Source organism: Amia ocellicauda, chromosome 7 (genome assembly GCF_036373705.1).
Source record: "Amia ocellicauda isolate fAmiCal2 chromosome 7, fAmiCal2.hap1, whole genome shotgun sequence".
NCBI classification, from domain to species: Eukaryota; Metazoa; Chordata; class Actinopteri; order Amiiformes; family Amiidae; genus Amia; species Amia ocellicauda.
In genome coordinates, this window is record NC_089856.1 from 33,963,891 (window position 1) to 33,988,900 (window position 25,010).

Genomic DNA, 25,010 nt, shown 5'->3' on the forward strand with positions numbered 1-25,010 from the left:
CGACACAAGTATCAGATTCTGAGTACAAGGACTTAGAAATCTAAAACTAAAATGTGTTCCATTCATTATAAACGAAACGTGATCAAAAGCAGCAGCTGCCAGCCAAGCCATGAACGACGTTTCAGTGGATTATACAGAGCAGAGATAAACACTTCTTGATTGTCGAGTATACATATCTGTTCCTGGTGCCAAAGTCCTTTATGGACAGTGCAATCAGCAACAATGTACACATGAACCTTAGATCAAGGCCCACATTAAGAGCAATATGTTTTAAAATTTAAAAAAGCACTAGATAACTGGAATTTGCTTCAGACCCCATTATGCATGTTTATAGGTTATGTTGAAAATATGCATAAATAAAAGCCAGCTATGTTTGGTCTGAATTGTTACAGATGTAAACTAAACCTGAACAAGTTACAGTTGATGGTGTCTGTATAAAAGGTATAACAGGAGCATGTTTAAAGGAAATGAGAAACATCTTTGGTGCTGCACAAAGCACTGCTACAAAATGGTAGCAGCTGAAATGTGTTCACTTGTTTGTAACATTAGCTGGAAATATTAGAGACTCAGACAAAACTAAATCATTTAAATATATATATATATATATATCAAACCCTACTTTGAAATTTTGGATAAAAAGGGAGAAAATGTCCCAGCCACTCATTTTAATTCCTTCAGATCAAGTTAAGATGGAGACAAAGAGTTTTATACCGTATCTACTTTAATAAGAATGCATTTTGCACTCTTTTCATTTTGCTAATATTTTACAATTTACAAACTAGGTATAAAAGACCATAAATAAATGACATAAGTTACATGTACCTAAAATTCATCAAAACAAAACAAAAAAAAAAAAAAACAAAGACAAAAAAATAGTTCATCTATATGTCTAGCTCATATGCCATTTGAATGCAAACAACAAAAAAAGATGTTTAGTTAGGATTTTCATAAACTAAATTAAAATGCATCATACAGTACATTCTATTTTCCTCCCCCCACAGTCCTTGCATATTCCAAACGGGTCCTTGAAAGGATAAAAACAAACAAACAAAAATAGATGCAACTCTCATTCATATGAATTGGCTTTGAAGGTACAGGCTTTTGAAGAGTGTGAACATTGGTAAGGTAAAAAAAATAAAATCTTGAAGGTAACAGACATTTGGTGCGTATGGAAGAACAAAAACAAAGACAAACACACTGTCCATTAGTTTTCCCTTTTTAAAGACATTCCTGCAGTAAGTTTAAAATACATATTAGTTCCACTGTCAGTCTGAATACAAATAAAAATGTCTCTTCTCCTTTTCATCTGGTCTTTTGTACAGTGATTCATGAAAGCAGAGCAAGTCAAGCTTTAGGTTCATTGAAAGTAAAGTCATCTGAAGGCCAATGATCTGTACAATGACACTATCAGTACATCACACTTTTTTGTTGTTTTGTCTCTTTTTGACACATTGACATACTGATAATGCAGAGTACTGTAACACATCTTCGAGTGACAAAGATCCAGGTTGTTTTTTGTTTGTTTTTAAAAATAGTTCAGACACATCTAGAATTACCTAAAGCGCTTTGAAGATATCCGTCACACACAAATGCAGCCATGACATGCAAAGAAAAAAATGCATCGCCCCAAAAAAAGTATATATATATATATATTTTTTTTTTAAATGAAACGTCTGAAAGATTGGCTTCCTTTTATATTACATTCCTCTGATGGTTATCTAGAAACAGTTGCTGAACTTTAAATACTTAAAAAAAAAAAAAAAAAAAATCTGAATTCAGGCCTCTTGGGAAGTCTAGCTGCAAGCTTACTCACTAGCCTGCTCTGTCCTGGGATGCGGAGTAAAGTGGAGCAGAGTCCAAAGGGACTGGAAATGCTTTTTACTTCACTGCAGAATTTTTATATATATTTCCTGTTTTGAGAGAGGGCTGTGACGTTGATCGTCGTGGGCGGTTGGTTTAGTTCGCCTGTTAGAAAAATCTAAGAAAAAAAGAAGAAGAAAAAACATCCATTAGGGGGTTGTCTACCAACTTTTTGGCATATTATAAAGCACTTCAGCAATTATATTAATTTTGCTGTGTTAAATTCACAAATTTGTACCTATTTTTCTGACAGTTGGTTTAAGTAATATACAGTTTTTCAATAATATTGCATTAATCATTACTTCATTACATCAATATTTGTATTCTTCCATATATGTGTTACATTTGTAGGCTTAAATGACTAACGGCTTTCTAGCCATGTCACCAAGCGTAAGCGAATCTCCCCTTGTTATTTAACCAGTTCTCGGGATATTGCACCATCACACAGCTTAACATGCTTTCCTTCTGTTTTCCCACAACAGATCTCAAGTGCTAAAAGTGAGGAAAATTAGGCTTTGGATGTTGAATCTGTAGTTTGTGTCCTGAGCATTCGGCTTTAGCTGATAAGTGATCAGTATTTTTTTCAGGTGTTACTGCCATCTGCATATAGTAATGATAACATAGTCCTTACAAAAATAACAACACAAAACAGCTAAAACTAAACTAAGTCTGAGATAATGGGGGGGGGGGGGGGCTTTTCTGTTGATAGTTGTTTCCTCAAATTACCTCCAGAGTTTTTAAGCTAGTTCTTTTTTGTTACTCCTCAAGTGTGTACATTGATGGATCTGTGAGGCTTAAAATGCCTTCACATTAATCCCAATGGGTTTTCAGTTGGGGCTTTTCATGTGTACAACTACACAAACTCAACGCCACAAAGCCACAAGCAGCGCACAACGAATGTCTGCACAGAAGAGAAGCTCTTAAGTTGTATACTATATCCACCCGCAGCAAATTGTCATGTTTAGTATATTACAACCAACATCCTTCATCACAGTTATTTTAGTTGATATATATATATATATATATATATGTTATTACAATGTTTATAATAAAAATAATCAAAGTCATCATGAGGCATTGAGGCATAAGAACAGCAATGGTCAAAGACTACACTTCAAACTGCGGTTACTTTATGTTGATTCTGAGATGCATTCAATCTATCAAATAGCTCCCCTAGGGTTAATACTGCCATAACATTGCAGTGCTTTGATGTTTTTATGGTTAGTTGCTTTATATCTGACTACTTTTACCATATTGTAATGCAAGGGACATTAAAACATATTTGTTGGGCTGTATTTACTTCCCCCAAAAAATAAATCTATGAATAATATTGTTTGCTAGGTATAGAAAAACAAGTAGTTTGAAAATATTACACACATAATTTGTTAGATGCTCACCTTAATGCAAGAAAGAGGTCACTTCCAAATGAAGTAAGGCAAGATTTTTTTTTTTTAGACCAACTTGCAACAACTCAGTTTTGCATGAATGTCTAGTGGAGACTTTGAAGCAGAGTTAAAAACCGGAGAGAGTCGAAGGCTGCAATGTAGACGCACAAAGACGGGTTCTTTTTGTCCATTATTGAGATCCAGAGAATGGTTTTCTAACCAGTTGTCCATGTTTATGTCCAGCAAAGGTGACGGAGCACTGAGAACGTAGGCGGGTCCCACAGGCGGGTCCATTGAGAACGCAGCTGCCACTCGGAAGAGCATCGCTTGTATTGACATGGCAACTATTTCTGATCGTGTGTAAGACTTTTTGGAATGTCCTGAGGAAATGCATTACTCCAGAAAAAAATAAAAACATAAAAAAACAAAACCAAAGCTGCTTTTTGCAAGGTTCACCCAACAGACATAACAGTGTTTGAAGTTCATCGATTCCGCTGAAGACGAAGTATGGCAGCAAATCAGATAAAACAATTTACAAAATAAAATCCATGGATCTTCACTAAACTACAACAACAGTTTGACAAGAAAGAATGGTCTTCCAACTTCCACTATTACGCTGTAGGCACACCAGTAAGGCCCTTCTGCTCAGTACGCTGTCATCAGACAATGGTGCAGACAACAAAATATCCTAATATCGAAGGGCAAGGGATGGAGTTATAAAAGTGCAGGGTTTTTTTTCTTCGTTTCTTTTTTTATTTCAATTAAAGTGCATGGATGAGGTAAACTAATTTTTTTTTTTTTCCTTAAAAAAGTTTTGAGTTTATTCGTTTTAGCCTCAGACAGGAACCATTCTGCCTTGTATCTGTTGCATTTGGGTCCGCATTCCTTGGACGCTAGTCAAGATCTTGTTCTGGTGTGCTGCTGAAGTAATTCCAATTCTGCCCATGTCCCTGTTTACATGGAAACAAACAAAAATGGAAAATTAGATGGAAATTTGTTTAAGCTGTGGAATATTTAAGTGTATCAAAGAAACATTTCTCTGTATGGTCCCGTTGTGTGTTTCTGGTAAGACCAACCCCTAATGTTGCCCATTTTCTGCTGGGCACCCTGTAATAATAAACACAGCAGAATTCCGGTTTCGGCAATCATAAGGTAGACTAAACAGTGAGGTTGTGAAACTGTACTCACTCCTGATTCATGTGTACCACGGCTTCCAGAGTGGTGTACCCAGCAGCAGTGAAGTTATCTTTATATCTTTCCATCTTGATGGCTTGAAGCCAGTCGCCCACTGACCCTAATGAGGAGAACTCGGGACTGCTGGGGTCCAGGAGAGTAGTGTTGGGCCTGTGGAAACAAATTGGGACTGTTCAATCGAAGGCGTTTTCACAGTTCACAAATTCACAGATCACATTAAAAAGATCTAAGTTTATGTCAAAAAAAAAAAAAGTTAATTTTAATCTAATAACCATTTGATACAATTATTGCAACAGCACTAAGCAGAAACATATAGAAACGAATTTGCTGCTGTCAGTGGATTTGCAGGTATAACACAGTCAGTGATTGCTTAATCTTCTAAAATCACCACAGATTGGAAATTCATGACTTACTGATGGGATTCTGATCATAAAGTAACATTTCCCGAAAACTGACCTAAAAGCCCTTTACCACACGTAATACAGCTTCTCATTAAACATTTAAACTTGGAACATCTAGGTGCAATGTGGACAGCCATGCTTGGGTTAAAGTATATGACGTTCTAAATTATTTAAAGAACTATGGATTTTCATTTTTTTGTGCCAGTCTGTATTTCTGCCACAATTCAAACGGCACTCTGGAGGAGGTGCAGGCTGTCTGTCTGTAGTTAAATTTACAAGTCTACAGCGCAAATTGTCACACTGGGGCCTTTGTAATTTGACGACTTGTAAAACAGTGTAAAACAGCTAATGTCACGACTGCAAAGGAAATCCACTTTCGCATTTTCTGTTTAGTTTAATGTGTGCTCATAATTAGTTTTTGTTTCCTGTCCTCCATTATGTGCCATTTAGTAATTTGTACTTAAAATGGCATACGTGTACTGCATTACCATGAATGTGCACAACAAAAGTGTCTTTATTGGCTACATAATAACTGAAAAAGTTAAATTAGTTCTTTCAAAGTAAACAGTAAAAATCTTCCCACTTTTTAAAAGGCTGTGGCCAGTATCAAATTTTCACATCAAACACTGTAATAATGAGCATTAATGGTTGCATCTTTATTAAAATATATATATATATCCTCCAACAGGTAAGGTTAAAAATAAAAATAAAATGTACATTTCTGATTTTAGACAGTAGCCTGAGGGGGCTCATCTGAATTCAGTGCTAGTTTGTGAAGTGGAATTGGCCACTACTTCCCAATATGGTACGGACTGAGGCGTATGATTTTGTAAACACAGCAATATATGGCTGTTCCAGCTTGCTTGTCACATTCAATCTCGCCTCTAATACATCACGGTTAGTAAACGTGTCCCGATACTGACCTTGTGTTCTCTGCGCCCGTTCTCTTCAGGCTGTTAGGGTTGCGTATCAGTTTGTCCAGCATGTTGACGATCTGTCCGAACTTAGGCCTGTCGCTGCGCTCCTTCTGCCAGCAGTCAAGCATCAGCTGGTGGAGGGCAACAGGGCAATCCATGGGGGGTGGCAAACGGTAACCCTCCTCAATGGCTTTAATTACCTGCAGAGCAAGGCAAGGCACAAGCGAGGCATGAGTCCACATTCCAAGCGCATGACAGCTAACTCAAACAGCACAGTCAACTAATTCTCTGGAACGGCAGCGCACGCCTGATGAGAAAAGCTCATGCTGTCCGGCTGAAAACATGCTGATACTGAAATAGCACAGGCAACCATTTCGGTGTACAAAGAAATATATAAAAAGGCAGAACTTAAACTAAAATCCCACTGATGTTCTCCTTTATATCCCATATTTTTTTGGTTTGCTTGTTTGTTTGGTTTAATGTCTCTTTTCTGGATCTCAAGTTAATTAAAACAAATGCAAAATCCCATTCTATTCTAATTTACAAAATATAAAGGCCCCTGTTGTTTACAGCAAAATAAACCACATTGATTCCTTATGTCACGGAAAGCACGATCAATGAGCCTACAGACTACGGCTAGGTTTCTGAGAAAATCAGACTCACATCCTGGTTAGACATGTCCCAGTAGGGCCTCTCTCCGTATGACATCACTTCCCACATGACAATGCCGTAGCTCCACACATCGCTGGCTGACGTGAACTTCCGGTATGCGATCGCTTCCGGGGCCGTCCAGCGAATTGGTATTTTGCCACCCTGTGAGAAACATTCAGAATTATTTACAATATCCTCCACCACATATGTGCAAAGAGATGACAACAACAACAACCACCAATATTTGTCCAGAGCTGATCTATTTGTCCTCTAGTAATTTTTTTTTTTTAGTATCATAACCCAAGAGGCTTACCCGGGTAGTGTAGGCTGCCTCTGGGTCGTCTTCCAGCACTCGGGACATCCCGAAGTCGGACACTTTGCAGACCAGGTTGCTGTTCACCAGAATATTCCTTGCTGCCAGGTCACGATGCACATAGCTCATGTCGGAGAGGTACTTCATCCCTGAGGCTATTCCACGCAGGATACCAACCAGCTGTATGACTGTGAATCTCCCATCATTTTTCTATAATGCAGCAAGAAGGACTTACGGTTAGTTTTGTTGTCTTTTCAAGTGTAGACTTTGCATGGTTCTTAATGTTTTCCTTCTTTTTGTGTCTTTTTTTATCAAAGAAACAGGTGTAAATATAGAAAACTGTAAGTAGTAGAATTATTAACTGGCTCTCTGGGAACGGAACGGCTGTTTGTAAAATATTTGAATCTGTCAGCATCTTGATGGATGACTTACCCTAAGGAATGTATCCAAGGACCCATTCTCCATGTATTCTGTGATGATCATTACAGGTTTACCTGAAATGGGAGTAAGGAGACATTATTATGTAGCAAACAGTTCATCTAATGAGATTAAAAAAAAAAAAAAAAAATCAGCACATAGAAGCACTGTCTGTACATCAGTCTTGTACAGTCTAATTTAATTAAAAATGCCAAATTTGTGCCTCTGTCGGATGAATTATTTAACAACGAGTTGGCTTCCATCTGCCACATTAACCCTTTGCTGGTTTTGCTGAAAGGAGAATATATCTAATTTGAGAAAAAGTAAATCCCAGCGGGCTTCGTGATTTGTCTCAGCACTCATGCAAGCTGAAAGCCATGACTTTCAAAAGCTAGCAAGACCAATTGTGTGGCTGTGAATACATTTCACATAAACCATGCCACATTCACAACCCATTTACTTCACATGGCATGACAAGATATTTTAAAACAAGAAAGAATAATAGAGGCCTAAGGAAAAGCTTGAGAAACATCTTCATTTGAAAATCATGGCCTCTCTTGCCTCAGAGATGTTATTTGTGACAAAACGTAAGGTTTCTCCTTATGCTCTGTAAATCTGGCACCATAGGGCAATGGAGAGAATATGCAGAATCGTTCCTTTTATTTTTCGGGGACAACACTAGTTTTCCAGCTTCCACTAGCTAGGAACCCGGCTTAATTAAAGCGGGACTGTCTTGGTGGGAATAAAATCAGTGCATTGAGCAGTAAATCTTCTGTAGTCTTAAAAACCAGCTTCGCCATGAACCAGCTTTGTATGCAGTCTCAATAGTGCAAAGTTGCTGAAGCGACAGTTCAGAAGCAAGTTTCCAAATGCATGCCCTGTGCCCCTCACATCTTATTTGCATTTTAATTTTTTGTTTACTGAATACGTCAATTTATCCTTGCTATCGCGCATCAGGCGGAGCGAAGGAGATGAATGCCTTATTACCTGGCAGTGATGGGGAGACGGCAAAGCTTCACAAGACCAGGCCTATTATACGAGAGAACTGCCTGCTGAGAGGCACACAATGGCACACAATAGGTCAGCTCCCTCTTATTGGAAATTGGAATGATAATTTTAATTTAGCAGCAGCTACATTATGCAAATGACCCAATCCATTTATCACCTCCAACTCAAATAGCATTTAACAATTGTGGGTTTTTAATGCTTCTTGGGGACTTAAAAAAAAAAGAGCTCAACCACTTCCTTGGACATTTTATTTAAGGAGTGTGTTAAAATGATTAAAAATTTAAAAATATTTAATTGCCCCTGCTGGATATTGCATTAAAAGCATGTGAGTAGGCCACTTTTTATAAAGTGTGAAATTTTTGTAATTAAAATAATGGATTCTTAACAGATTTCACCAACACACTTGTCTTTGAGAGGCTAATTTGTTTACTGGAATCTAAAAAACCAAAAAAACGGAAAGCAACTGAGCATAAGAGAGGATATCAACAGTTCTTCCAGCTCGGGCTTTTCTTCAGTGTCTTCCTTTTTATCCCTATAATATCTGTTGACATTATCTTCAGTGAATCATTATTATGACTGGACTGTGGCCTTGCCTCAGAATAAGATCGCTCTTATTCTGCACATCGCTCTGCCACACAAAAGGTAAGTCTGCATTAGCCCACGCACAGCACTGGCTGCCGAGAATGTCTTTTTAGGTTCTCTGGTAACTGCATCCTTTTTTTTTGTTATGTCACAATGTAGATAAGGATCACAATTGTGGAACCTCCCTTGCCGACATGCGTTTGAAAGACAGCTCAAGCTTATCTTCCGGGGAAGATAAAGGCAGTTTCTGTCACGATACATTGCACCAGTCCATCCATCTGTCTCCCTGCACCCTTTGACAATGTTCCTCGTCTTACACACACCTAAAAGACGGCTTTGTAAACCATGCACGCGCATAAATGCATACGCGCATGCATATCGGGTATTCAGTTCGGGGGAAACAAAAATCAGACACAAGCTGCCTTGCAGATAAGATATCACTCTAAACCGTAAACTCATTTAAAGCTGACAACAAGATTAATGACCGGTGCAACACACAGATTTTAACATATTAGCTATGACAAGATAGGCTCCATCTGTTCTTTTCCCAGGGAAGCGGGTGCAGATTTCAGCTCGCGTTGGCATCTTTGTGGGTTTGGTCAAGCGGCCAGATTTCCACTTACATTTGGTGACGACTCCCTCCAGGTGGATGATATTGGGGTGGTCAAACTGTCCCATGATGCTTGCTTCACTCAGAAAGTCCCGCCTCTGCTTGTCGGTGTAGCCCGCCTTCAAGGTCTTGATGGCCACACAGATTTCTCTTTTCCCGGGCATTTTTAGGCGTCCGCTGCACACCTCTCCAAATTCTCCTGCGGGGAAAATAAACGCCAATCACTGTCAGAGCGAGACTTGGCTGGACAGGCTTTTTAAGAATATGCAGACTCATTTTGTTGGCCAATAGAACCTCACTTACCAATTCCGATTACTTTTTCTATCTTGATGCAGGACGCGTCGATTTCTTTGGCAAACTCTCGCACAGCCTGGTTGGGGTCCTCGTAAGTGAAGGGGTCGACGTATATTCGAACACCTGACAAGGAAAGAAAATTTGATTCATGCATAGGAGATATATAGGTTTTTGTCCCTTGGCCTCTTATGGTTTCAGTATCTGTTTAGGTCAGTTCTATTGATTAATATAGCCTAGTTATAGTTACAGTGAATCTTACCTTGGTGCAAGTGTTTTTCCTCATCTGCATCTTGTTTCGCTTTACTGTACTTGCTTCTCCTAGAAATAGTAATAAACAAAAAGTACATTTCAAAAGTGTGTATGCCACCCAGCAAGAGATACATAGGGGTGTATTTTTAAAGTGAGATCCCATCTGTTTTGGGTCATAAACCGCTGGGAAACATCTCTTGAGAACATCTGAATGAATGCAGAGAATGCATGATGTGGCATTCTTCTGCCATGTGTAAAATGGAAACACAGAGGATTTAAAACAAGGAAAGAACAAAACAGTATGGGAGTGTGAAGAAAATAAAATCAGGCAGGACCACCTGCTTTGAGGAAACGCAACACACAAGATTACTGTTTAAACATGGCCATTGTGCTCAATGCCACCTTTTAATTACGGCCCCAGCACCGTCCCGGCTCCCGCCCTCCCCACCTTTCCCACTGTCACCTGCTGACCTCCAAGAGGCCTGAGGCAGCGGGGACCACAGAGCACCATTTTGTGGGATAGACACACAAAGGAAAACTAAGAGCACACAGAAGCCCATTGAAAGAGGTGGCAGGGGGTGCTGGGAAGGGGGTAGACTTCCAGAAGGCAGTTTACCTGGCTAAAAAAAAAAACCTGAGGAAGCTTTTAGAAAGCAGTTGTATGAACTGGTGGTAATTAAAGATGTAGAAGGGGGCAGGAGGGGGTAGGGAGGGGGTCCCAGGTAAGAACCTGAGAAATGTGTGGGATAGTTGAAATGCCTGAGGGACCACAGAAGGAGGCCCAGAGAGCCTCCTGGTTTTAACGTGCTGCTGGGATGCACAAAGGGGACATCAGCAGGTAATGATGACAGGGAGCTGAGTTTTCAGGGCCTGCTTTGTTGTTTGAGGCTCAAGTTATTCTAAGACCACTCTGAATTATAAAGGACGCTGAGGGTCTTTGTAACAAGTTACTTGTTTGTAAACCCAAAAGCCATTATGTCGTGTTCCAGCAAATACAAAGTCATGGAGGTTTGAAATACTTCAGCACAATATAAGATGCCGTTTTAAACGAGCTCCCTGAGCACGACACATCTACTGAAGAGGGCGTTTACAGTTCAATAACACCTTGCACAATACCTCAAAATGCAAGTCTGCCCTATGAATACAGCGCCGATCTAATTCGGGTCTTTATTTCTCCCTGTAGGAGGTATCCTTAGATAAAGCTGTCCCTGTATAATTTATTATCTTAGGTCAAGAATGCGTTCCCTGCCCAAACTTTTTTATTATAGTAAAACAGTAAAAATAGTAATGATAAAGAGCACACTAAAGGCATGCACAGCAGCATATCTGTGAAAAAAACAGACGGACATAATGCATAATGCATTTGTGGGTGGAACTCAGCGGAAGTGGGGGAAAGAAGCAGTGTAAACAGTAATAATAATAAAAAGAATCATAAAATCTTCAAAGACCGGCATAATTATGATTGAACAAGGCATACTTTACAGAGATAACCACGGCCTTGTAAAGTCTACACTGTGCCTGCCCCGTATCAGCCACCCCACTTTAATTAGAGCAGACTAATGCTGGCGATTTCTGCACTAAGTAGCCGTTCCATTCCTGTAACTGGACCTGATATTTTCCTGTAAAATCCTATTTTTAAATCCAGTTGTCTGTAAACTAACAGACTAATTCCCACAGGGTGAAGCAGGGTAGACGTGTGATTACTTTAACGGTGCAATTCTACACAACAACCTGTCACTGAATGATGCCACTCAATACTAAAGAGGGAAGGCTTTTCTGAATGGTTGCCGAGAGCACTCCTTAATAGACTTTATCTTCTCTGAAGCCAGCGCTCCTGTCAGCCCTTTCAGCACCGGCTCTGTGTGCTCAGTGCTTGCCTAATGCAATTTAAACAGGAATTCTCTTTCGGAGTCCGAGAGCTAAAGGACAGCACGTGACAACAGCACAACCATCCCAGTCTCTGTGGTGGAAGAGCTCATATCCACCGAATACCCTCTACCTGGCTTCATTCCGACAGCTTTATGGCTGATAGTTAAGAAAAATCAATACTGGGCCACGAATCTGACATTTCATTTTCTAAAAAGTGATTCGTAGAGGTCCAATCAGCAGGCTGTGCTCAGCGTCCCCCCTGAAACGATTTCCGTACAGGGGAGGGGAGGCGGGTGACTGGGCTGATTTTCTCAGGCAAGGGGCCATAATTAAAATTCCAATGTATCACGCTATCAATCTCGCCCCCTATAATAAAGCCATCAGCAGGAATGGACAGGCGTTAAGTCATCAGGTCTGACAATGAATTTCACCTTCGCGGTCTTGTATTCTAGTCACATGTATTTCAATTAGGTTGGGAAGCAGATTCCTGAAGCAATTAATGTGATGGGAAATGTACGCCAGAACCTTTATGTGAAATCAATTGTGCTTGCAAACTGTCACAATGATCGGGCACACCTGTGAATCTGGAATATGATAAAACAACCAGAAAGACAGCATTCAGATGCTTCCATTCACAACTGCAAGAAAAGTCCTCTGCTCTAAGCCTTTGAAGTCTTGTGTGAGCATAGCCAAACTTTAAATGGAGAAAAAAAACATTGTATTTTATGTATCTGATCAATATCGAACATGTCTTTCTGTTTGCCGTTGAAGACAGACAAAACAAATGTGGGAAGCAGCCTTCTTAGCGCATATCGTTCACAACCTAACGCCGACCACAGAATCCATACCACTGACATATCTACATAGCTGCACTCTGCAGGCCAGTTCTGCAGGCTCTCCTGTTTCTACTTGTTTCAGGCGTGTTCAGAAAAGAACGATTCCTGTGGAAGACACAACCAACACACACCACTCTCGTCTCTGGGATCGCTAATGGTGCTGACAATTAATCACATCGCCTTGTTTACATTCCACGAGAAGTCGGGGAACAGAGGAGCTGTCATTCCTTGCCTCGGGAGGATGCTGCCTCGAATGCAGGAAGAATTCCATCAAGGAGAGAAAGGGTCTTTTTGATGCTAGGGTCTTTTTCATGCAAATCGACGATTTACTCGGGAGAAGGATTTTTTGTTTTGTTTTGGGGTTTTCCCCCACCCCGCCCCCCACTTCTTTCCTCGCCTGCAATGAAGGAAACAGAGCAGCATATAAACTCATAAAGTGGAGCTCAGGGACCTACCTCCTGCTGATGACAAAAGCTGCAATGAGAATGATGAGGAGGACCGCACTCCCAGCCACTGAGACCAGCAGCACCGTGGGGTTGGCTCCTTCACCGATGATAGCTGAGGGAACTGCAAAACAAACCCGTCGCCTGTTAGGTTCACCTCCCCGCTGTGCTCAAGTCCTAACCTGACCATTCGGGGTTACTAAGGCAAATCCTCCTAGTTGCATATGGTCACTATAAGCTCAATATTGTTTTTAATTACGTGGAACTTAAGAACTGGAGTTCAGAGAGAATTTCTCAGTCAGTTCAGCAACACTGAGGGAGTCTCATAAAAATATACATAAATAACTGATTTGTCTGAAACGCACCATTTACCCAAGGCAGATTATTTCAAAATGGTGCTGAGGATGATTAAGCTATAAACAGAGTGCATGCATTGGCGATATTTACCGGAGTTGGTCATGAATTCGAATGGAGCGCTGAAATCTCCGTATCCCGCCGCTGTCCGGGCGCGCACATGAAACACGTACGATGTCAGAGGGTTGAGGCCTTTGATATCCGTGTTTCGTGAAGAAGTCTTCACAATGCGGTAGCTTCGCTCGTTCTGATCCTGGTGGGATTGGGGGGAAAAAAGTCAACCATTTTTTCATCGTTTCATTTTGTTGGAGGATTATTTGTTCAAACTAGCCTTAAACAGATCAACTTCTTTTATACACAGATCATATATAATATAATATTGTAGACAAAAAATATTTGGCTTTAATAGGTCATTAAAATATGTCCCATCAGACTTTTCTTTTTGTCTGTACTACAAATATGAAGACATGGGATGACATTGGTGATTAGTGGGAGTTTACTGAATTAAACGTGCAATGCTCAAAAGTCTCCAAACAGAAACACTATCTTGTTTCCTTGATTTGTTTTCTTCACTATTTTACTCGTGAGAATATTTTTATTTGCTAAAGGTTTACCAAAGAACTACGCTGTCACCTTACCTTCTCGTAATACTTGACTTCGTACTCTAAGATGACCCCGTTCGGCCTCTCGGGCTCTTGCCACACCAGGGAGACTGTATGCCGTGTTATGTCTTTAGCTTGAATGGATGTAACAGTAGAGGGAGCTAGAAATGATCATGATAAAAATAAGAAAAATGCAATGATTAGTGCTGTTTTTAATAACATTTGTCTCTTATGTTGGAGGCTTCAGTTTGTTCTTGTTATCTTCTAAGCAAAGAACCAAGAGAAGGTTGAACATCAATCAAGTTAACTTCACAATGGTTAACCAATATTTTGAAAGCTGTGTTTCTGAAAGACAGCTAAAATAAATGGGTAGTTCACATGCGCCCCCCCCCCTCTCTCCCCACCATTTGTTGTAGTTCTCACCAACTTGTTGGCTTTTGTAAAATGATCTACCCTAGTGAAGAAAGAGTTTAATTGTTTTCTGCGTCAACTGACTGACCCTCGGTCACAAACCACCATTCCTACTACCTACTACTATCAGACACAAACTCTGTCTCAGTTCTAAACACATTTGATGTACATGAGAACAAGGACCTGTTCTGTTATGAAACTTTTACGGCAGCCCCATTTAACTGAAAATGTTATCTAAACTCATTTAACATCTCCACATATCAAGGAAGCTGGCATGTGGTAATCGATCTCTTTCTCACTATCTCATAGGCTGAGGATATCTAGGATTAAAGAGGCCCTTCAGCAATTCTGTAAAGACTCCAATAAAATCCATCCCAATATCTTTTATAACTTATTACCACAGCTATTTCCAAGGTTTGATACATAACAACACAAGAGGGAGGGTGCCATTTTACAAACACAGCCTGCAACTGAAAAGGCTGAACTGAGTTTCAAAGAGACAGTAATCCAAAACTGCTCCTCTGTTGAAATCTGTTTCTGCTCTTGTGTGGATTGAGGACCATGCTCCCTGCAGTTACGTACAAAGCCCTTTCCTGTCTTTCACTTCCTGAACAACCTGAAATTAAACACCTTCTAAAAATTGATTGCCCCCTCTCTCCCTCCCTCTTGAGTCTGTATTATCCACTACAATACCAGCCCCCACCCCCCTTCCTAACTGCACTAAGCACTGAGTCAGAACCGTGTTCAAAGGGCCCCTGACAAGCAAAGTGGACAGTGACACGAGTTTCATTAAGTCAGCTCAAACGGGGATACAAACAGGAAATGGACGGACACCATTAGAGGCGACCATGAGTGAAATGTGTTCTGAGACAATGAGAGACCCCGACATATGGCCGGACTTTCTCCCCCACACTGTTTTAGTGCCACACTTGGCCCCTTCAGATGATTGACTCTAGGTAATCATTTGTTCTGAACAGCCCAGCTAGTGTGCTTGTGTCTTGTCTGGAGGACATAGGAGACAACTGCAGGTAAACCAAAATAATCTCAACAGCTGACAGTTTTTTAAGATGATGAGCCATTAGAAAACGTGTATGTATGATTACAGTTTCCTGGAAAGAAGTTCCCTTCCTTTTGATTTTTAAAATGTTTTGTTTTTGTTCACAATTACATCAATTTGTTCAGGTATATTGAAAATGTGTTAAACCATGCCAATTATAATCACAATCAGACGTTCTGCTTCCTCACATAGTTTCAGTATAACAGAATTCTCTACTTATGCCGCTAACCTATGGAGTATGTCAACTGTTAGGTGAAACACAGCTTGAGAAAGCAGGGTTTGTCAGATGTTAGTGAGTGTTCTGATACAAAGTGTAGCTTTTGCATTCCTCAGCCACCCTGCACTCTATTTAACCTAAACACTGCCTGTTTTGTTTCGGCCTGCTTGCTAGGAAGTTCATCTAATACCAGCGTTTTCCTATAAGTTTATATAAAGATACCTCCAGACCTGCCAACAGAAACATGCCAGTCTGCAGCACACGTTTCCTTGAGATTAAGATCAGTGACTTTAGATAAACAGGAAAACAAGCCTGTTTCAATTAGAGGGTTGCCCCAGTGTGACAGGTAAAACACACACATGACTTTCATAACCAGAGCCCACAAAGGTGTGCTAAATGTTTCAAGCAAGAAAACCTTGAATTAGAGGCACTGCAGGATAAATTATTGCTTTCAGAAAAGCAAGCTGCAATGTCCTAATTTACCCTGCTTTCTTGCAAGTAGTGCTGTTTAAACGACATGAATCTTAATGCTGTCTATAACGTAAAATGTGGTCTTGTCATAAATGATGCAGAGGATTAATGGCTCATTTATTATATAAAACATAATAGAATACATTTTTTTACATACTTTGAAACGTACGCTACCACATCAAAGCTTTTAAGTAACTATTGCGTTAAAGCATCCTTTACTTGTGTGGAATGCATCATTGATCATTTTGCAGGAAACAACTTGTGTGTGTGTCAGTAAATAGATTTAGCCAAGCTATGTCATCTCTGTGTCTAATGTGTTACGGCTATGTTAAACAATTAGGCCGCACCATTTGGGTTCCACAAATCAATCATGTCATAACAAATCCAGCAACAAAATGAATTTGAGAAGCTCCAGGGGATTGAGGATGATAAAATAATGTAGGATTTGTTTTTGAGTGATGTACACATTTATCATTATCAGGGTGAAATTGGAATTGGGCTCTGCTCTCCTTTCGTTTGAGAAGGAACGGTTAAAGATTTGCGACTGCAAGTGTTTTTTGATATCCCCTCATTTTCCCATATTTACATGTGGAGATAGAACTAAGCCTTCAGATTCTTTGTATAACAATGAATACAAAGGCTGTAGTGTAAACAGCGCATTGCTTCCTAATGATCATGTGGATTTTTTTCCTTTCAGTTTTATTTATTACTTTGGATAGAACCACATGTTTAAAATACCTTCTGAAAAAGAAACAACTTAAACTCCCCTAAATTAGTGAGGGAAACGAGAAACACTTTGACCATCACTGCTGAGTAAACTGCTACCCACACAGCAAGACTAATGGTGTCTTGCATAAATTTGCACCTACAATGCCAACTCCGAGATATGAGATGCAGGGAAACTGAAAACTCAAATCCTTTAAGTGCTTTGTTCCGGTTATTCAAAAAGCGGACAATTGCTGCAGTGTGCTTCCATTACTGCTGGTATACTACGGCCTACTAATTTCTATCATGGTCACAGTGCTGAATGGATTACAAGAGCTGTGAAAATATTCTCCGTTAATGAAGAGGAACAGTTTGAAGATTAAAGTCTGAAGAAGTAGTCAGAGGTGTTCAATTCTATACAGATTAATAAAATACAACACATGAAGGGGGGTGAAATATACACATTTCTCTTGGTAAAACAAAATACCAACAGGCTCCTGGCTACTTTTGAAACCAGACGAACTGAATTGAGCCAATTTTCATGTAATCCAACTATTTCTTTTTGTAATAAACCAGTGCTGTAATATGAGCACTGAACAAAAAAAGCTACAGTGTGACTGACACCGCCCAACAATTACCAACAGATTGAGGTGGAAAATGGAAACTATATTGAAAAAGAATAAAAATAAAATAAAGGTAAGGGGGGTGGTGTATAATTTGTTTCATTTTCATCCAGGAAGCATTTCAAAGTGCTTTATCAAGGCCTGTGTAGCATTACCCCTTGAAGCAGGTTCAGTTACCAAATGAGTGTGTGATAAAATTGTTCACATAGGAATGTGTCCCTGGAGAACAGTAAGGCAGAAAATCTTTTTTCCCCCCCTAGTTTTGGACAGAACCCAAGGAAAGCAGCGAAGCACAACCTGGGCCACAGTCTTTGGTGTCTGTCCTTTGTGAGGCTAAGCTCTGCCTTTTTTATTGGAGAGGCATCAAGGCCTGGGATTTAAGAGCACAAGTGGGGGAAAATGCCTAAACATTATCTCAGTAGTTTGGCAAAGGGATTTGATGAAGCCTTTGGATTATGGATCGGTGCTTTGATTAACAGTTCATGCAAATGCCCAGAAAAAGTCATTTTAATTAAAGACTATAAGATGGACAGTTATGAGGAAGTTGCAGCATGCACCTGTTTGTGCTTAACACAAGGCATTACATGCAGGATAAAATATATAAGAGTGAAAATAGACTATTGCAATGTTTTTTAAGCTGACAATTCACCCAGTAGATCTAGAATGATGTATACAATATGCAGAAAGTGTGTTAACAAAGGAGGCAAACATAATATGATTTCATGTGGCAGGACAAGTTCACAAAGCGGATAAACAGATGGTAGACTCAATCAAATTTCTCTTCAAAAGACTCTGGGATTGAGCTACTTTAGCGCAAGCCATTCACGAGGCATTGTGGTTTTGGACACTCTGCCGAAGTGGTTTTAAATAGGTGTTTTATTTCAACTCTAAATCCAAAATGTAGTCTATCACATATTTTTCGTAGCACGTATCAACCTCTGAGGATTAAATATAAAACATCGTAAATGAAACGTTTGCCTGTGGGTGAGCTGGAGATAGAACAGGGTGACAATTGGCACGATTTGCTTGCATCGTTTGTCCCCAGAAGGAATTCAGGTCAGGGAATGGGCAGCTACACTGTTTAAAGTGTAAGCAAAGCTTGTACCTCCAGGCTATGGCTCATAAACATAACAAAAAACACATTTACAGCCTGTCGCATTTCAAAGCAGAAATCCCATTTCACTATAATTTTAATGGGGCAGGAGTTTGGCAGGGAATGTGTGATTTATGAAGCAGATTGTTCATGGTGAAATTCAGAATCTCCCCAACAGGCTTTGCTAGTTCCCCAAAGCTGTAACCTTATCCCCCGATCAAGGATTTTTTTTTTTTTTTCATGAAAAAGGGGTAAAAACCTAGGAGAGTGGCTAGCATGCCTTTTGAAATGATGATGAGGTAAGAAGAGATGAAAATTCAGTCCACTGTGATAAGCATTTTAAGAGAGCAATCATATTGTCTGAGATGAAGAGAAAAAAGCAAAAAGAAATATATATTTAGATTTCCAGACGTATATGGTTTCCATATACTCCGCTGTAACTGCTCACATCCTGGTGTCCTTACTGCTTTTGATGGTCCGCTTCATGCAAGAAAAGTGAGTGTACTCCGATTTCAGTGTGGAGTAGTTACTTATGAAAGGGACTTTTGGATTCTCGGGCAGAAAGGGGGGATGCGATGGAGGGATTCATGAACAAGGCCCTGTCTTTGTCCTAATCCCTGGTCCCTGACATAATAATCTTTTATTTATTTAGAATTGTATTTGTTTTTGTACCTTTGGGCCCCCTTATTTATACTCGGCCACACAAGTGCAAACAATGGGCTGACCCTGGCAATACAAATGAGCAGAGCAGTGTTAAAACTCCTGACCACGGCCCGGCGGTCAATGGGATTCCTCCAGACCCTGTCTCCACCCTGGGACTGGCTGGCCACTGCTAAACAAACTTAGGGCTTGTAATGCTATGATTAGGTTGCCCACCCTTTGTAATTAAAAACTGATTGCCATTAGAATAGTTAATGTCACTGCAATTATTTTGCAAGCCTTCTGGAACTGGTTATGCCACTCCAGTACACTCACAGCAGGCAATTTCCATCAGGTAACAATTTACAAATCTACCCTTACCATAATTAATAATATACATTTTTGCTTTAGTCTACAGAGACTTCAATTCTGTTTCTCACAAAATAAATCAAGATGCTTGCGCTGCCTTAGGACCTGCTTTATCAGCGATATTTAAAACAAATAAATAAATAATAACAAACGTCCATGGCTATAAATTATTTTAAAAAGGATAATAAAAGTCTATCGTAAAAACTTAGGTTATAAAATGTTGCACAACAAATGGAAACCTGAATGGTTGTATGACAATTGAGCTGTTAAGAATGTGGCTCTGCCCTTTCTTTTATTGCATCTTTTCAGCCCCAGCCCCAGTCATTAAAACCAAAGCTTTTTAATCAACAAATTCACAAAAGCGCTTGGGTTTCCTTGTAGTCTGTACAAATTGCCATTGCTAGGGGATTTTTATTTTTTAAATAATAATAATACTTCACAGTATGACACAGTTGTATAATTTTCAAAAAGGTTAGAAGGTCATCTGCTTTTCTTTTTATTTGTTGTGTTTGTTTTAATCTAGAACAGCTAAGTGAAGAGAATTTGTATGTCAGTGGTGCTGAGGAATGCAGGAAGAAAACGGAGAGGCGGCTGTGTGACTCACCTGCTTGGTTGGTGGTCACAGTGACGGACACAGACTGGTCTGGGCTGGGGCTCTGCTTGGAGACCCCGTTGACGGCCCAGATCTCGAAGGTGTAGTTGGTGTGAGCCTGCAGGTCGTTGATGGACACCTTGGTGCCCTGCAGGCTGAGCTGCTGGGGAGCGAAGTGCACTCCGTTGCCACAGGGCCGGCACCGCGCCAGGTCCGCCCCGCAGCGCTTGCACACAACGTTGTAGGTGACATCCTGCCGGCCCCCTGTGTACTGCGGGGAGCTCCACTCCAGATTCACCGAGGTCTCGTTCACGTTGGAGATCAGGCTCTGAGGGGCAGAGGGAGGCCCTGGAGAAACAGAGCAGGATTTAGGTGGTGGGGGGGGAAATGGCATTTAGGCAACTGGCAGAGTGGCATGCATCTTGATGTTGAAACTAGAAAAACCACAATGATGGTGGTGACATGATTCTGTATTCCTGTCTGTGTTGTTTTTTGTTTGTTTGTTAGTTTGGTTGTTTGTTGGTTGGTTTTGCAATAAAGTATTTAAAATATTCACTGCGAGAGGAGACGTTTGAATATTTCAGAAGTACTCCCATAGGCTACGCCTTCATGACGCAGTACAAACATTGAAGGATGCTAACCCTGACACTGGCATGATTTATTTTCTTTTTCTAAAAACGTTTTTCTAAGTGTTAAAAGGTTGCGGAGGGGCTTTTAATCGACATTCACAGGCTGTGTGTCCACTTTGTTCACATGGGGGGAGAAGGGGAAAAAAAGCCTACAAACAAAGTCCCTTCTCTTAGGAAGCAAAAGTCAGTAATTAGTATGTGGGACAGGGCATGCCTGTGTCAAAACAAGAGCTTAGCGAAGCGGAAAATGGAGTAGAAGCAGGTGGGATTGGGGGAGACATAAACAGCCACGCTGAGTCTGGCTCAGGGTTGCGACCAGAAAAGGAGTCACCTAATGGAGGAAAGAGGCGAGATGACCAGAGACAGCACCTTCATTTCCTCTCCTGAAACATTCATTATCTTGGGTCATTAAGCCCATGATGTATAATGAAGAAACCATCACTTTTATGCTCTTATGCAGACTGTCCCTAAATGACTGTCTTGTTATGAATAGGGTTCCTAATTTAAGGCCTGGATGTATTTTTTCCTTTTCATAATAAATCTCCCATGCTTTAAAACCTTATTGAGCAATCAGGCTACAAGATTTTAAATGTAATTAGTGGGCAGGGATTCTTTTTTATAGCAATGGGACATAGAGTAATATCACTAGGGTATTCATGTAACTTTAGGCCACAATATATATACGAATAAGAATGCTCTGATCTGTTCCCAGTCTGCCTTGTTTAAGCAAGCTTTCAGGGCTCGTTTTACAGCACAGTTAATAGCGTTGCGCACATTCCAAAAGCTTTACTCTCACATTCCAGTTTCGCTGCTTTAGCCAACACCTTCATGCTTAGTTTGGACTCTGAAAAGTAAGACTGCAGAGGGACTGTCCCAATGACCAGTGATCACTATTAGCTTCTAAAGATTGAGTTGAGCTTTTTTCAAGCATGTGAACATAGCATAGGAACAGCAAGCTTTTCCCGTTTTTAACAAGAGGGTACGTTCTTTCTGACACTAATTGCTGACTTTACTCAGTAGACCAACATGAATCCTGCTATTACGGTCGAAACAGTTATTAATTGTAGAGTTGCACTGGCACTCCTATTTATTCACTCGTTCTACACCAAATGGACCCATTAGCAGAATTCATTCCAACAACACAACCCCCAAAAATAAGACCCCTCAGTATGTTTATGCTTGATTTTGAATGTGGATTCATTATCTCCAATAAGGAGAGAAAAAAAACGTTTTCTAATTCATTCCTGTGCTTTCTTTTTCTTTTTTTCTTTAAATAGCAACTATAATACCTGGAAATTATTGTGCAGGGGGGCTTAGCCGAGCATGGAATACATTAAATGGCAATTGAAGGAAAGGCTTAGGAAGGCACCGCAAGAATTATTCTTTCATCATGTTCTAATCGGTGACCTGAGTAAAATCAGAACAGTGGGAGACAACATTTTTAATTACGGAGACAACTTTCATATTTGACCTTGAAACATGCGAAGGACTCAGCACTCGGAAATCTGCTCAGGATTTTTTTGTCTGGCCCAGAGAAACTGGGATCCCCTCTCTCTACTTTGCACGATTAACCCTGGTGTCATTTCAGCTCATTACACTGATGAGGAAGGAAGCTTTAGAAACTCGAGGTTCCAGGAAAACCACCTTGAGGTCAACCTGCAGACAAAGCTAACCCGACATCCATGTTGGCTTCTGAAAGCAGAGGCGTATTTCAATAATGCAACTGAAGATGGGTACACTCAATTCTGAACTTGTGTTTTTATCTTTAATCCAATATATATATAAATATATACTTAAATACAATAGACGCATTCCCTCCCTCACTCTCTCAACATGCAAACTCTCTTCTTTGCTTTCAACGGCACTAATTTGGTGCAGTCTGGCTTACAAATTCCAGAGCATAAAAACTTGATTTTTCAACCCAGTGAAGCATAGTCTATCTTTGGTCAAAGGAATGAATCTTTGATGCAGTGTTTTATTTCTTCATTAGTGTGCTGTCACACTGACTGATTACTAAATGCAACCTAGAATAAGAATTTAGCAGTTAAAGAGGGGATAATGAGCAGGAACCCACACCTGATTATCATCGTTGCGAACGGCAAAATTACACAAGTTTGTCAACTGCGAAAAACATCAAGGTACTATATCTCAACAGTACCAGCATTTATTTACCACGGGGCTTAGTGTGAAAGGATGGGATGTGGGTGCTGCTAATGACTTCTTTAGCATGGTTGAATTTGAACATTTGGCGCCATTGAGGAATTGGTTGTAGCACCTGCCCTTGAGCATCTGAATATTTGAACACTGAAGGGCCCCAAGCAGGCTTTTCTCAAATCTATTTTTAAAAAAAGACTGAAAACACCTTGACTGGTTCCCACGTGGGTTTACTTTAAAAATAATGCAAGATAAATATTACAGTAGCTGAGCTCATCTCAGGCGAATGACTCACTGGTGCACGGCATGGAGGCGGGGTCGGTCTCGGCCCTGTAGTAGCCCTTGTCGCAGGTGCAAGAGGTCGATCCTTCCCGGACAGAGTAGCTGTGTAGGGGACACTTGGAGCAGCCAACATCTTTCGACAGGGCCCTGTAGTATCCGATCTTACAGGCTTCAAGAGAGAGGAGGCAAAAAAGAAAAGAGTGATGATATTTTTACAGCTTGAAATGATAGACATGTTTTCTGAACTCTCTAAGCAAACAGAATCTTGTGTAGGCAGACTGCTGTCAATCCAGACACTCTGAACATCTTTAATTTTTTTTGGCTTTGGCTTTGTTGTTTCGTCCCCTGTCCCTCACTTCTCCCATTTTCTTACTTTCTTTATATAGTTGTTGAACTTTTCCCTGCAACAGACTTAATTGACATCAGGAAATCTGTAAAATCAAACACTGGCTGTAGAAGTATAAAGCATATTTGATTAAGATGGTATTGGATTCTTTATTGCCCTCATTCTCTCTGGCTTTGATATCTCTGGACTGTGGCATGCCCTTATCAGGAAGCACAAACCATCCCTCTGCCGTTCCTTAGCACAACAGTAATTCGCAGTCATTCGCAGGATAAAATGTTTTAATGCAGTCTTAGTCGCTCTGACAAGACTTCACTCCAACATGAAACAGCAAAATTGCATCTTTTCTTTTTAATAGCATCCCTATCAACTTAATCTTCAATCCTGCGTACAATTCCCTCAGTGATATGATCTCTTTGGACATGCCTAGTTTCAAAGTCATAACCTGGATGAAAAATTTACGACTGCAGAGCTTTGGAGTTAATGTAATCACATTAGGTTCAGTTTTCAAGGTGCCTTTTGGCTATAGTACCAAAGCACATGGGTTTTTTGTTTCACCCTTACAAATCTGACTTAAAAAAAGAACGAAAAATGAACCAAAAAAACAGATGAACTGAACTAAAGAATGCACATAAACTGAGCTGGAGACCGAGAACAAAGCCGCACGCCTGGAGAGTGAGGCCTGTCTGTCAAGCCAAACACTACAGTTTGCCAAAGAGATATTTAGCACCCGAAAAGCAAGGCAAAGAATGTTTATAAAGGAAAATGCTTTCAGTTCATTCTCAGAAACTTTAAACTACATCAATAGTTGCTTCAGATTTTTCAAATGAAGACGTCGCAATTGGTGTTGAAACCTTATTCAGCCTTGGGGGGTTTTCCATACATTTTAGAGAAGATATCAATTTAGAGACTACATAACAAACACACTGGAGGTGGTCAAGGATTGTGTGGTAGTCCAAACAAAAGCTCTTACAGTACACAAAATACACAACTTAATTAATAAAAACATGTATAGGCTGATTTAATTTGTTTCTTATATAAACATTTTATATAGATCATATAGATAAATGAAAAAAGAAATGGTTTACCACAATCATCAAAATAGAAGCTTACTACAAACAATATAACCTATCCTTTTATGGCCCAAAAAACATAATTATTATTCTATTCTAATATAGCTGCTATACAGATTATCCCCAATGTATACCTCAGTTTAGTTTCCTCAATGACCCTCTCAATTCAAGATTACTAGCATGTTTGCTACCGATTAAGCGAAGTTAACTTTCTTTGATGATAATGGTAGCCCCGTCTTTCAAGAAAAGATAAAAAAGAGATTATTTTTCTTCTTTTCACCTACATTATAAGCCTCGTCTTTTCTTCTCCATATGCTGGGTTGTGACCTCTGTGAGGCTCACCTCATTGTGCGGCAAAACTCCCAAC

The 25,010-nt window shown here is 40.1% G+C and overlaps 1 protein-coding gene across 1 annotated transcript in view; it reads right to left on the minus strand.

Annotated features, from left to right (window-relative positions):
* Positions 1–703: 703 nt before the first annotated feature.
* epha4l (eph receptor A4, like) overlaps positions 704–25,010 on the minus strand; it is a 43,292-nt gene continuing 18,985 nt past the window's right edge. The window contains exons 4-18 of the mRNA XM_066709300.1: positions 23,241–23,396; positions 20,175–20,510; positions 14,022–14,146; positions 13,477–13,636; positions 13,042–13,153; positions 9,892–9,950; positions 9,642–9,755; positions 9,352–9,537; positions 7,154–7,215; positions 6,722–6,931; positions 6,421–6,570; positions 5,764–5,957; positions 4,434–4,589; positions 3,258–4,195; positions 704–1,978 (exon numbers count right to left, since the gene is read on the minus strand). Coding sequence (XP_066565397.1) covers positions 4,081–4,195; positions 4,434–4,589; positions 5,764–5,957; positions 6,421–6,570; positions 6,722–6,931; positions 7,154–7,215; positions 9,352–9,537; positions 9,642–9,755; positions 9,892–9,950; positions 13,042–13,153; positions 13,477–13,636; positions 14,022–14,146; positions 20,175–20,510; positions 23,241–23,396 — 2,135 coding nt within the window. The 3' untranslated portion in view covers positions 704–1,978; positions 3,258–4,080. The remainder of the gene's footprint in view (positions 1,979–3,257; positions 4,196–4,433; positions 4,590–5,763; positions 5,958–6,420; positions 6,571–6,721; positions 6,932–7,153; positions 7,216–9,351; positions 9,538–9,641; positions 9,756–9,891; positions 9,951–13,041; positions 13,154–13,476; positions 13,637–14,021; positions 14,147–20,174; positions 20,511–23,240; positions 23,397–25,010) is intronic.